Source organism: Mastomys coucha, unplaced genomic scaffold (assembly GCF_008632895.1).
Source record: "Mastomys coucha isolate ucsf_1 unplaced genomic scaffold, UCSF_Mcou_1 pScaffold14, whole genome shotgun sequence".
Classification (NCBI taxonomy): domain Eukaryota; kingdom Metazoa; phylum Chordata; class Mammalia; order Rodentia; family Muridae; genus Mastomys; species Mastomys coucha.
This window is the reverse complement of record NW_022196896.1, coordinates 93352806-93365974: the sequence shown is the minus strand read 5'-3', so window position 1 is coordinate 93365974 and position 13169 is coordinate 93352806. Positions and strand designations below refer to the sequence as shown.

General features: G+C 37.0%; 1 protein-coding gene across 1 annotated transcript in view; it reads right to left on the bottom strand.

Annotated features, from left to right (window-relative positions):
• The window catches only part of Cps1 (carbamoyl-phosphate synthase 1), a 105799-nt gene that overhangs the window by 28936 nt on the left and 63694 nt on the right, over window positions 1-13169 (bottom strand). Inside the window, exons 22-25 of the mRNA XM_031368864.1 lie at window positions 8865-9006; window positions 7554-7619; window positions 7067-7130; window positions 5666-5847 (exon numbers count right to left, since the gene is read on the bottom strand). Coding sequence (XP_031224724.1) covers window positions 5666-5847; window positions 7067-7130; window positions 7554-7619; window positions 8865-9006 — 454 coding nt within the window. The remainder of the gene's footprint in view (window positions 1-5665; window positions 5848-7066; window positions 7131-7553; window positions 7620-8864; window positions 9007-13169) is intronic.

The following is a 13169-nucleotide window of genomic DNA, read 5'->3' as shown; positions in this document are numbered from 1 at the left end:
TTCATACTATGTATTAACCACTCACCCTGAGGTTCCATCCATTTGTCTATGACATTGTACAGAAACACCTCCATGATTCACACAGCCAATACATGGATTAAATAAGACTGTGAAGCCTCAATACCATGTATACATTGTGTTTATAGATAAGATATTAAAATAAAAAATATGACAGCTAATAGGTATTTGTCCTAATGACCTACTAATGAAAATCGATAGAATTATTGAAGTTATTGATTCATGCCAAATTATTTTATCATGATTTAAAACTGCTTTTGGATTACTCTTAAAAGGAATAAAACTAACATCTCTTCAGAGACAATAATTGCAGTGTTGACTAAACAAACATACTGCAAGCGAATTCTTAAAGGCATTGTAAATGGTATTGACTATAATAACCAACCATTCTGAGTATTTATAAATGTTCCTATCTTTACCACCTTTTAAAGCTGCATTCAACATACATCTTTGCAAAGCCTTTAAAAACAGTTATTTTCTTTAATACTGTAATCCTTGTTTCTGACTATTTTGAGTTTATTACAAGTACCGTTAAGATTCTGAGGCTTAAAAAAAAAGTTTCCCATTAAGCATATACATAAAGCTTCCATGTAAAAGATTTCAAATAAAAGTAGGATCCATTTTTACTAAATTAGAGTTTGAAGTTGAACAAAATGGCTTGAATGAATATACCAATATTATTTAATTTTCCCTTAAACTTAATTCTCTTTTTCCAAGAAATTGACAACTTTCAAAGATAGGATAATATAGTAGCTACTATTCTTTACTTAGCCCTTAACTGTGTGTTCTGAGATGTCTCTTTGATCTTTACAAAATCTTCATGGGGTAGTTATTACTAACTCCATTGAATAGTTAAAGAAACTGACTCACTGAAAGCCACGGGACTCTGATGAAGCTCACTCAGAGCTGACATGTGAATTCAACTCTGTAGCATGTGAAGAAGCCACACTTGCATAATATTCAAAATATCTGAATGCTGGACCAACTCAACTAGCTGTTTTCAGACATGGATGACATTAGAGGATAAGAAAGCTATTTGTAAAATTTTTGGGAGATAGTAGACAAAATGAATCTTCCCTTTCCAAACCAAATACTCATCATTCATCACTGGAAAGTTGATTCATGTCCACAGGAGAGCTCCAAGTGAAAATGTGGAGCTTATGCAGGGCTAGTCCATGAACCAAGAGAAACTTGGCGTGAGAGCATATTTGCTGGGTAATGATGACATAGAACTATTTCACAGAAGATTCTAACCTTAATTAGACCAATGTTTCTCAACCCCCTTTGGGGGTTGAGCAACCCTTTCACATCAGATATTTACATTAAAATCCATACCAGTAGCAAAATTACAATTATGAGGTAGCAAGAAAATTAATTTTAGGTTGAGGGTCACCATAACATTAGGAACTGTATTAAAGGGTCTCACAATGAGGAAAGTTGAGAACAACCACTGATATGGGCTATTCCTGGCTCTCAGTACAGGAGTTGGAAATGTATATACAGAAAGAGAATCCAGGCATTCCCCCACTGGCCAGTCATCAGCATTACGGTCACTTACCTGTAATATTCTGAAATATAATATGCTAAAGTTAAGATTGCACTACAGATACTTCTAAATTATTTAGTCTCAAAGCAATTCAACAGGCTCTCAGGGTGCCTCTGTACTGAGGCTGAACTGAGAGCATGAAGCATGTGTAGCTACATCTCCAGCTCCTCAACTTTACCTTCAGCTCCATTTCCTACTCTGAAACCTGATATCCCCAAGTTAAGATAACATGAGGACATTTCTAAACATTATCCAAGCTACAATCACAGCAGAAATCTATCTTAAAACCCTAAAATGAATTAAAAGAACATGTTTCAACTTTATTTGAGAACATTTTAATTTCTTTTAACCCTTAATCATATTGGTCAGCACTGACTAAATGCTGCAATTGAGGCATAATGCAACCTAAGAAAATGTAACTTATCTTACTAATACAAGTAGCTTTTGCCTAATTAAAAGTGGCCTTGATTCTGTAATTTCATGAGTTATCTCCAATTTGTGAAATTATACTGTATATACCAGGGAGAAATATTATGCCTTATATTTTGCACCTTTTGAATTTTAGGTAACACATTACACTTTATGTAGAACCTTGACATTATATTTAATTACAGTTAAACCAAATGCTAAAAATGAATTCTATTTAAAGCCTTTCATTCCCTAATGAGCACTGTTCGTTATTAGTTAATATTTGTAAGTCATTCATTTAATTCTTTATGCTACAGAACTACCATTGTCTAACTAAACCTATAGTGTTAAAACTAATACAATGTAGGCAGAATACGTTTTTACAAAGTAAAGTCCATGAAATTATGCAAGGAAGACTCAAAACAGTCGCCGACATCAAAGGTATCATCTTGTTTATTCAGATGTAACCTGAGGTATGTGCACATGTGTACATGTGTGTGTGCGTGCATGTGTGTGTGTATGTGTGGGGGGGCATGTGTGTATTTGTGTGTTGGGACAACGTTTTATATGTTGACCAAGCTGATTTTTACATCATGAACTCAAGTTGTCTTTTTTATTTCATTTCCCTAAACATCCTGGAGCACAGGTACATACCACCGTGCTTGCCAAAGAAAACATAAAGGTTATTAAATGAATAAATATAAAAGTATTGAGGAAAGAGTCTTAAATGGGGTTAAGATATAAATTATACTTGCTGTTTTTATAAATACAACTTTTAAAAATTAAGCTTGTGTAGAATAAAGAGGTATAAGAATTTAAATCCAGATCTCTGTGACCCTTATTCACTGCAGCCTGTGAAGATTTCGAATAATAATCTGTGCCATGTAAGTCGATCTAGTACTGAGAAGCATGGTGGGTGTTATGATTTCTAACAATGTAACAATGCCAGGTCATTTACTTCAAATGACTTTGAGAGCAGTTTTCCCCTTATAGGGAGTGTCCTAAGCAAAGTTGTACCCTAGGCAAGATATCATGCCACAAAGCTGTGTCAGTGGTGGGACACCAGCATCTTCTTTCCTTGATCCTTGGCACTCACACTGTTGTTAGCAAGCAATCAAGTACATTATCAAATTCAGATCTCTCCTCCAGAATAACCTTGACACATAATCACAAGAAATAACTAACTGATGCTCTTAGTCACTCTGTAGAATGATGGTTCCTTTTCTAGAATAGTTTCTAGAAAAAAAAAAAAAAGAAGGAAGGAAGAAAAGTAAAGACAAGTAGGAAGCAGATGTCAACACTTCCTTAAGAACCTGTGCCAAAAACCTCCTCAGTGGATGCCTGCTTTACTCACTGGGCAGGTTACTTCTTAATGTTTTATATTACACGTTTAATGAAAGTCCATAGCTAGACTAAGAGGCCTATCATACTTGCTGTTACCCTGTGTAATTATGCATTCTAGAGAGAGAGATTTCTTTTCTTTTCAAAATGACTTAAATGTCATATTTCTGAAAATTGTTAAGACATCCTTTCAATTTTCTAAAAATAAGATTAAAAACTATGAAACATGCTAGGGCATCCAACATCTCAAAATAGGATAATGACAATCTCCTGCATTGAAGTTACACCCATTATCAAATGTGATAAAGCAGCATTTATAGCACTGCTCTAAGGAAAGACAACAATGTCATATGTTACCTGATACACCATATAGGATAACCTAAAGAACACATGGATGGAATGTTGATCATATGTTCTCCAACATAATATTATATTCTGATGTGGTACTGTTCATTTTAGATGCCAATAATTTTCAGTGAAGGGTCAATATATTCATTTCTAAAACCCTTCAATTATATTCAGAGTTTCATTTAAAGTTATGTTTGAGGGTATCTAAAAGCAGTAAAGAAGTTTCTGAATATTCCTGAAATCATCACATAAGAGAAAAGTGTAGAAATCACATGATGCTACTATTGCCTATGATGTTTCTTAATATTTTTTCCAAAAACTGTTTAATTTTTCATGATACATTATGGATCCCAGTTTTATTATTAATGCCTTGAGGGTAGAATGTCTGAGCCAGGTAGGTTTTATATCAACATGACACAGGCTAAAGTCATTTTGAAAGAGGAAACCTTCATTGAAAAAATTCCCCATCAGATTGGTGCAGAGGCAATCCTGTTATGTATTTTCTTGATTGATATTTTTTGTGGTGGGTCCATCCTACAGTGATGCCACCCCCAGATGGGTGGTCCTAGGTTCTATAAGAAAGCAGGCTGAGGAAGTAATGAGAAGCAAACCAGAAACTGGCAATCCTCCATGGCCTCTGCATCAGTTCCTGCAGCCAGGTTCCTGCCTTGAGTGTCTGCCTTGATTTCCCTCAGTGATAACTGTTACCTTGAAGTGTAAGATGGAATAAAACCCTCTCCTCCCCACGCTGCTGCTAGTTATGCTGTCAGTGCTCACAGCAATAGAACCCTAACTAAGACATATCCTTCATGCTAAACATGACATTTACAAAATTCTAAAGAAATATTTGTACAATGTACTTCGTTTGATGTTCAGCTATCTATCGGAAAATATAAAGAAGTCGCCTAGAGAACTCATATGAGTGACAGAACTAAATCCTCTTGTACATCATGGATTATATAAATGGTACCGTGAATACCATGTTATTGTGTTGAGGTGAATAGGTCAGACTAATGAAGACACCTGTAAGTACTTATAGGTTCTGAATTTATCTATTGTTCTTTCTAAACATGAAGTCATCACATGGCTCCAGCCCTTTACCTTATCAACCATAATTCCACCTCACCTTCACAGTGCCTGCATATGCTGTGCCTACATCCTTCTATTATTCATTAACAAAAGGATGGATCCCAGAGATTTCCAGAAACACTCACAAGACAGCTTCTCAGTCAAAACTAGAATTCGACCCTACGGCTCTAATTCAGTGTATTTCTCTCCTATATAGGACAGTTTCTTTGTGGTGAGGAATTGCCAAAAGTTATATCAAATGTCCTTCTACTGGGCATTACCATGAAATTTTCTAACAGTTATTTATGTAATTTAAAATAACCTGTTCTAGAGACTTAGGAGTAACCTTAAATAGCTAATCCATGGAGAATATGTATTCAATAATATTGCCATGAGGATAGGTCAATTTCAACTGTAAGAGAAAGCCTCAGAGCAGCCAGAATCATTTGGAATAGACTGACTAATCTGAATCTGAAGACTAATGATAATGTTTTCATCTGATTGAGTAAGGAATGAACTGGTCATCCTCAAACAACTGACCTACCCCCTCTGAGAACTGTTCATCACTAAACCACATCATTTATTGTATGTAGAGATGACCTCCTAAATCATTTCAGAACATATGTATGGAGATTCTTTTATGCTAGGTAATATGTGACTGGTATGTGTTACTGAGTTTTCAACATAATTGGAATATATAGGAACAAAATGGGGGAATATTGCATGAAATGACCATTCTATGCCAAGATATGAGAAGTAAAAAGCCAGGGCAATTGTTTTTTGGAGTTTCCCTACAAAATTAGACAGTGGAAGAAACTGGAGATGTGTCCTAAGATGGATTACACTATAAATCTCCACATGTGAATATAATTATATACAAGGTATGCACTGAGTATATCTCTCTGTTTTGTTTTGATTTTTTTTCTCCCTTTTTACCTCCTGGTGGTAGATGTCTAGGATTCTCTCCAAAGACAGCTCTTCAAAGTAGAGTTTGTCACACTCATCAAAGTCAGTGCTCACAGTCTCTGGGTTACAATTCACCACCACTGTCTTCTTGCCAAGTTGGCGCAGTGTGCGGATACTAGAGACAGCACACCAATCAAATTCCACACTGCTGCCTGCAGAGACAAGGATATTAGGAAAAGGTGTGAGAGGAGAAGAAATATTTCTCCAGCCAGTGCAGGTGAAGGAAGTCAATGCTTTCAATTGAATTCTTAATATAATATCTTAAGCCTATTTACAAGTTCTGTTAATAGTAAGAAAAACAGGGGCTGACTGGACAATGATAAAATGTTGGTTTGAACTATACTTAAGCTAATAGATATCTTCCTGTTTGAAGAATTCAGGGTCTCGATGTCAGCAGGACTGTAAAGTGATAAACTTCATTTAATGAAGAAAACTCACACAGAGTGAACACTCGGACTTCATGTGCTAAACAGCTAAGCCAGCAATTAGAACACTTGAGGTCTTGCTTTAACTCTCAGGTAATCACTCTTAGAGGGCTAACCCAGCAGTCCCTGAGATGACTTGCAGCTCTGACATATTTTCACTGACTGAAGAGTCCTGTCCTTTAGAAGAGTGTGTGACCTTCTAAGAACATATCTAAGCATAATTAAGGCCTAAATGACTCAAAAGATCACTCTGCTGGGATGCCATAGAAACGCACGCACTAAAGCTTTGCATTAGGACATTAACTTCCAAAAAGTCTTATCAAAATATGTTGATCCACTTGTGGCAGTGTGCTCCTCAGTGTCAAGTACATATATAGTTAATCATCAACTTGGCTATTCTTCTCTGAACCGCAATGCAACATGGCAGTAATAAATCTCATAAAATCAAAGGTTGAAGGAAACATTCCAGAGAGAAGAGATGAGATGGCTGTGAAAACTTTTAGGTTGCACAGCCATAAACCAAATACAGATAGGTGATACAAATAGGTGAAGTTCACATCAATGTGTTGGAAACACAATCCGTAACCACAGCCCTGGGAGGTGAGGCCTTTCAAAAGTGGCGCCCTTATAATTAGATCCGTGCTTTAGGACCAGCCTGGGGAGGGAGTTTCACTTGATTCCTTTATGCCCTTCTCTATGAACACTAGTGAAAATTATCATGTAATATAATGATACAAAAGGAGGTAGAATTTGTAATAGAGATTTGTACTTTTTGCTACTAAATCACTTCAAAGTTTAGATATTATTTGTCTGTAACTCAGTTTCCTAAATTCTAAAACATTTATTATGATAACATTTGTTTGGTGAACTCTTAGAATAATGGAATCAATATTTATAAAGAGTACTAGAAACCATAAAGTCTTATATAAACATGTTGTCACATTACCAATGTGGTATGGACCACAGCCCAGCACCATTATTCCATGTTCATCAAATTTGATGTCATGCTCCTAAGGGGGAAAAGAAAAAAATATTGAAATTATAATGTCATTATTCCATCTAATTAAACTACTTGCCCCATCTCTAAGTGTGTCTTTCTCACGTGCACCTCTATTAGTCTTAGGAAATCCCTACATATAAAGTGCTAGAGTCTCACAGAAGCTCTATTTATTTTTTAGTTGACATAGCTCAATATTTGCAACTGAGTCATGAGAATACAGCATACTCTCATATTCTCACACTCACTTGGTTCCATTGCTAAGGCAATTCCTAACAGAGTGAGTGCAGACATTCCTCGTGGCATCTTTCTCACATGATGTCACTTCTATTACCAAGGTCAGCCAAAAATCAGAGGTGAAACCTATGCATTCCCTAAGGTAGGCTAACCCCTAAGCCCAGAGCAATCTACATGTGACGGTCTTTGTAGTTCCTACCTGGCCATTGTAGGTGACATACAAGTAGTTTGTTACTGATGGGTATTCTGCAGCCAATGTATCAATCTGCAAAAGAAAATTTGTTACATGATAAGGTTTTTTTACTCTTTAGAGTTTTTAAAGGCTGGAAGTTTCATGCTATTCCCATATTTCTTTAACATCTAGTACTGTCAACTATAAAGCCAGGAAAAGCTATGTATAACCAAAGCACTTGCTAATTCTGAAAGCCAAAGAGACAAAAGAGATAACAATATAATCTAGTGGTCACTTGAGCAGTAAATAACTTGATATTGCTCAGTGCTTCCTGGGAATGAACCACCCACATAAAATGTTCCTAAGTCACAAGGACCACTTACTCAACCAGGCACCTAAAGTGGCTATGTATGAAGTCTGAGCAAAACCAAAATGCCCTACATGGAAGGATGTTTTCAGTTTGCAAATTAATGTGTAAGGTTTAAGTTAGTGATAGTACTAATGGGTAACACAGATACCAGAAAGCTCAAACAGGCAGTGGGGAATCCGGATCTCATCGGACATAATTGGAAAAAGTAAATCAATTCCATTCTCAAGGGTCACTGACTCAGCTTAGTGAGCAAGAATTTGGGGCTGACAGGGCAAGCTGGTGTGAAGCTGGTAAGAAAAAAGAAAGGTAATAATCGCTGAGCAAAAAATATTTAGAATCCGGCTTGTGACCTAAGGGCTTACATGTGCGCCTTAAACCCACAGAGAAAAGTCAATGATTCTAAAGGACAAAAAGCAGCTGGTGGTACTTTAATCCAAAACACTCCTTCCATTAAAAGAAAAAAAAAGAGCCAACCAAATGGCATACCTATGAATGTTCATGTGTGATTGTCACGAATGCTAGATGAGATCATTACATCCAGCCCCACCACGATGAATATGAATGAACCATAATGATGGGGCACTTAAAATAAAGTATTGACCTTTTAAAAAGTTAGTGCCCAAAGATATAATGATTTTTTTCCCAGAGGCTCAGCCCTTGTGCTGACCCATATATTATTACACCAAGATTTCTGTCACTACATATATGTTTAGACAGAGGTCAAAGGCAGAGATAATTTTGGTTACTGTATTTAAAGCATAGAAATCATATTTTCTTTACATTTCCTTGCCCTTTCATCTTTGTCCCTTCATGCACGAGTCATCCCTGTGCTGAATGAACCTAACAACATCATGGGCATCAGCCAGAAGAATGGAGTCATCTTCTAAGCATGCTTCGTTAATGGTAATTTTGAAATGATACCTACCTGTCAAAACAAAAATCCTTGATTGAAAGAGATATTGCATTACCTGTTTAACCCATGGGTGGATGTTTTTCTTTAGTCTCAGCTCTCTTGTCTGGGCTTCAGTCAGTCCTAAACATTTTGAAATCTGCTTGTCTGAGAAGCCAATCTCCTTGGCCTTTCTCAGAGTTTCTTCTGTAACAGACTCGCTGGGATTTAATGGAAAAGAAAGATTTAAGTTCAAACCAAACCCAAGCACCAAATGAAACTGAACTATTCCATTTCAAATGCACCAAATATGCTCTTATATTCCATCTCCACACATATTCATGTCTCTTTCCTTTCAAAAATTCATAAACATATATTCTCCAAGCCACTGGGAGGCCTCTGGCGTTGGTAATGCTGACATCTCTGTAAACTCTCTCACTGTCTCTGTCTCTGTTTCTCTCTCTGTCTCTCTCTTTCTCTGTCTCTCTTCCTCTGTCTTTCTCTGGCTCGTCTCTTTAAAATCTTATGTTTATGGTTCTAATGAATTTTCTTCTTCAGTAATAACTAGAGACTTCCTCTTATACAGTCAGAAGTGACTGTAAAAAGCCAGTGTTACCCCCTTGGTCACTCCACCCTGTTTTATGTCCATTGTAACTGGTGCACTTTGGTCAAGGCTCGACCTTTGATACCTGTTCCAATCAGGCCACATCCTCTCCCTCTGTGTATTTAGCTACTGTCAGGAGATCCACTAGCCTAGCTGCATGATGATTCCTCAATGCGGGGCTTCTTTTTCTATGTTGGTCTTCATATGTGTGAAGCAGGAATCTATTAGAACTGGGCTTTCCAACATTACACAAGACTGCACACTCTCTCCACAAACGGATCATCCCAAAGCCTAGCACATTATCTGGTCCACAGACAAACATTTATTAAATAAACAAACTTATTAGTCTAATATTCAGTGTAACAGAAAAGACACAAAAGTGATTAAAGCCACCCTTTAACCTAAATTTCAAAACCAATAGAAAAATAATTGGTAAAGAACCAAGGTACATAAAAATAAAACGCTACTGTAAACCATCTATTGCCTGATACCCGAGCTCCTTCCAGCAATAGCTGACACAATAAAATTAAATTACAATGGTTTGATATTTAGTACAGTAAAACTGAAATGTACAGCTGTGATATCAGAATATCTAACTCACAGTAAGTAAAACATTTTTTTGTATTTTTATTAGATATTTTTTTGTTTACATGTCATATGATTTCTCCTTTCCCAGTTTCCCCTCCAAAAAAACAAAAACAAAAAACAAAAAAACAACCACAAGAACAAACCCTTGTTCCCTCCTTCCTCCCCCTACTCGCCACCCCACTCTCTCCCACGTACTGGCCCTGGTATTCCTCAGAGCTCCCAGGGACTAAACCACCAACCAAGGAGTACACATGGTGGAACTGATTGCTCCAAGTCGGTCATCAATGGGAGGAGAGGCCCTTGGCCCTGTGAAGGTTCTGTGCTCCAGAGTAAAGCATTTGCATAAAACTCGAATAGTATATAGTTGAGGAGAACAAATCATTTGATTCAGTGAATAGCTACTGGTAAATTACCCATGTTTCAGTAAATAACCCCAGCTCAACTTTAGGCAAACAGCCATAATTAAACTGACATGGCATTTGGTGGAGGGGAGAAGAAAGGAAGAAAGAGAAAGAAAAAGAAAGAAAGAAAGAAAGAAAGAAAGAAAGAAAGAAAGAAAGAAAGAAAGAAGACAGAGAGAAAGGAAGGAAGGAAGAGAGAGACAGAGAGAGAGAGAGAGAGAGAGAGAGAGAGAGAGAGAGAGAAAGCTTGCATGAAGCTGGAGAGATGACTCAGAGGCTAAGAGCATGAACTCTTGAAGCCCTTGAGAGGACCTGAGTTCCGTTCCAGCACACACATGGAGACTCACAACAGTCTATAACTCCTGTTACAGGGCATCCAATGCCATCTTCTGATCCCTGTAGGCACCAAGTACAGCTGCATGCTGTACTTATATACATGCAGCTAAAATACTCATATACATAGAATCAAAGTAAGTAATTTTTAGAAATAAACAGGAGAATTTTTGTGAAGAAAGAAGTAGGTCAACAAGAGCAGGAGAGGATAAGATGGTCATGGGGATGATAAATGTCATTAAAATATACTATGTACATATTTGAAATTGACAAAGAATAGAATTTTTAAGTATTTTCTTAAAGTAAATTATTTCAAATAGCAAAGGAACAATACAAACAAAATTTAAGTACATCATTTAAAACTGGGCAATATAAAAATGTTATTGTCAAACAACCATAATGGGGCAATAAGGGAAGTGTATGAAAATAGGCACACGGAACATTTTGTACATCTTGTGTATGTCCTGTCTGTACTGTGCACTTTAACATGAAACATATGCTCTATGTCCCCAGGACACATGGGAGTTGTTGAAGCTATTACCCACATCTCTCTTCTGTATATTGTCTTCAGTGCCCACTGTCCTATAGAAGGTAGATATTTATCGATATACATTTCATCCTCTTCAATGGGTGAACGGGTTAAGTCCAAAAGACACTAATTTGTGATCATATAAGTTTGCTTCATTATATCTTGGAGACCACCCTCTGAATATACTAGAGACTTTCTCCAAGAAGATCTCAATTATAACTGTAATAGAAATAAAACTTTGTGTTTATGTGTGCTATTTCCCTAGGCTTTGGTATCACTTTTGCTGTAGATTATTTCTGCTTTGACTTTCCCAAGTCAATTTTTTTTCCTGTTGGACCTAAACCCTCTTCTGCCATTCCTTTCATTAGATGCCCTGAATTTGTTGTTTAATTGCTATTTAGAGTTTTAACATATGCAGGTTTTGATATGTATTTCATCATAGCAATGCATTTTCTAAGAAAATTATAGAATTACTGATATTTCTATTGTTACACACCGAGCCGTGCTACACGCTAAAGAACTGTGCTGTTCACAATGCAAGTCACCAGCTCACTGATTATTTAAGTATAAAGGCTTTTTCATACTCTTAAGTTTTACATCGGTAGTCCCTCACCTTTCAATTTTCTTGATAGCCACACAAAGCTATCAGCCACTCTATCCGACAATGCGATATATAGAATATTCTTTCTGGAGACGTCTACTGGAAAGTGATGCCCAAGGAAATATGAAAGAGTATTTGACACAAAGGAATGATGTGGATCTGAAATACCTCACGTAGGGATAAGCTGCATGGGGTGCTGTGAGGTTAAGGAAAAGAGATGAAGTGAAGGTGGCTGCATGTGAGAAATACCACAGCAGCAGAGGGCTGAGAAAACAAATGTCAAGGCAGTTCAGCTCTATAAAGGTGAAGGGTGGTGTCATACCAGGTAAGAATTTTGTGACAAATGCATCAAACTAGATGCACAGTGCAAATTTGAGGATAGCAATCTGATTCTTAGAAGCATTTGATAGTAAACAAATGAACTATTTTAACATTGACTATTCAGTAACTAGATCAACCACAGACATGATGCTTTGGCATGTCTTGAGAATTAGAGCTCCCTGAACCAGACTGACTACTATATCAGTGTTCATACTGTAAATGAAAGCAAATACTAGACAGCTGGGATTGTGTGAAGTCCACGAAGAATTTTTTTTTTTATAAGATTCCACTCGAGGCCTCTCTGCTACTAATTTCTGCTTTTAGGTGTGAAACATTATAAAGCAATTTTCAGTCATCTTCGGTGAGAAATGGGGGCTAATTCTGACCCACTGTGACAATTACAAAAAAAAAAAAAAAGTTAGGTTAGATCCCTTCCCAAGCGGGAAGCTGCCTGATTGTAAGTAGACCAACCCCCAAAGCAGAGAGCAAGCTTTCTCTGTCTCCAATTGCTATCACTTCTGTGCAAAACAAAGTTGGCTGACATGTCATCGTATGCAGACGAAAACTGACTTTATTCCAATCTGTTCTGATACAAGCCTTCATTTTGTACCCCATTACAATAAAAAGAAGGGATTGTTTAAAGACATGATTTATTAGCTTAAGGCCTGTGAATCAGATAAGGTTAAACTTCTTGGAGCTCAGGATAAGTAATCGTATCTAAATAGGTGGGTCTCAACAGTGAGCTGCAATCTTTTCTAGTCAAGAGACTCTTTTATAGGGGTCACCTGAGACCATCAGAAAACACAGTTCCTGTTATGATTCATAACAGTAGCAAGCTACAGTTATGAAGTAGCAATGAAAAATAATTTTATAGTTGAAGATCACTACAACATGAGGAACTGTATTAAAGGGCCACAGCTTTAGGAAGGTTCCGAACCACCATCCTAAGTGACCAAGAACCTCCTTTAAGAGCCTCCCATGCACCTCCTTCCCTACCCACACCTACA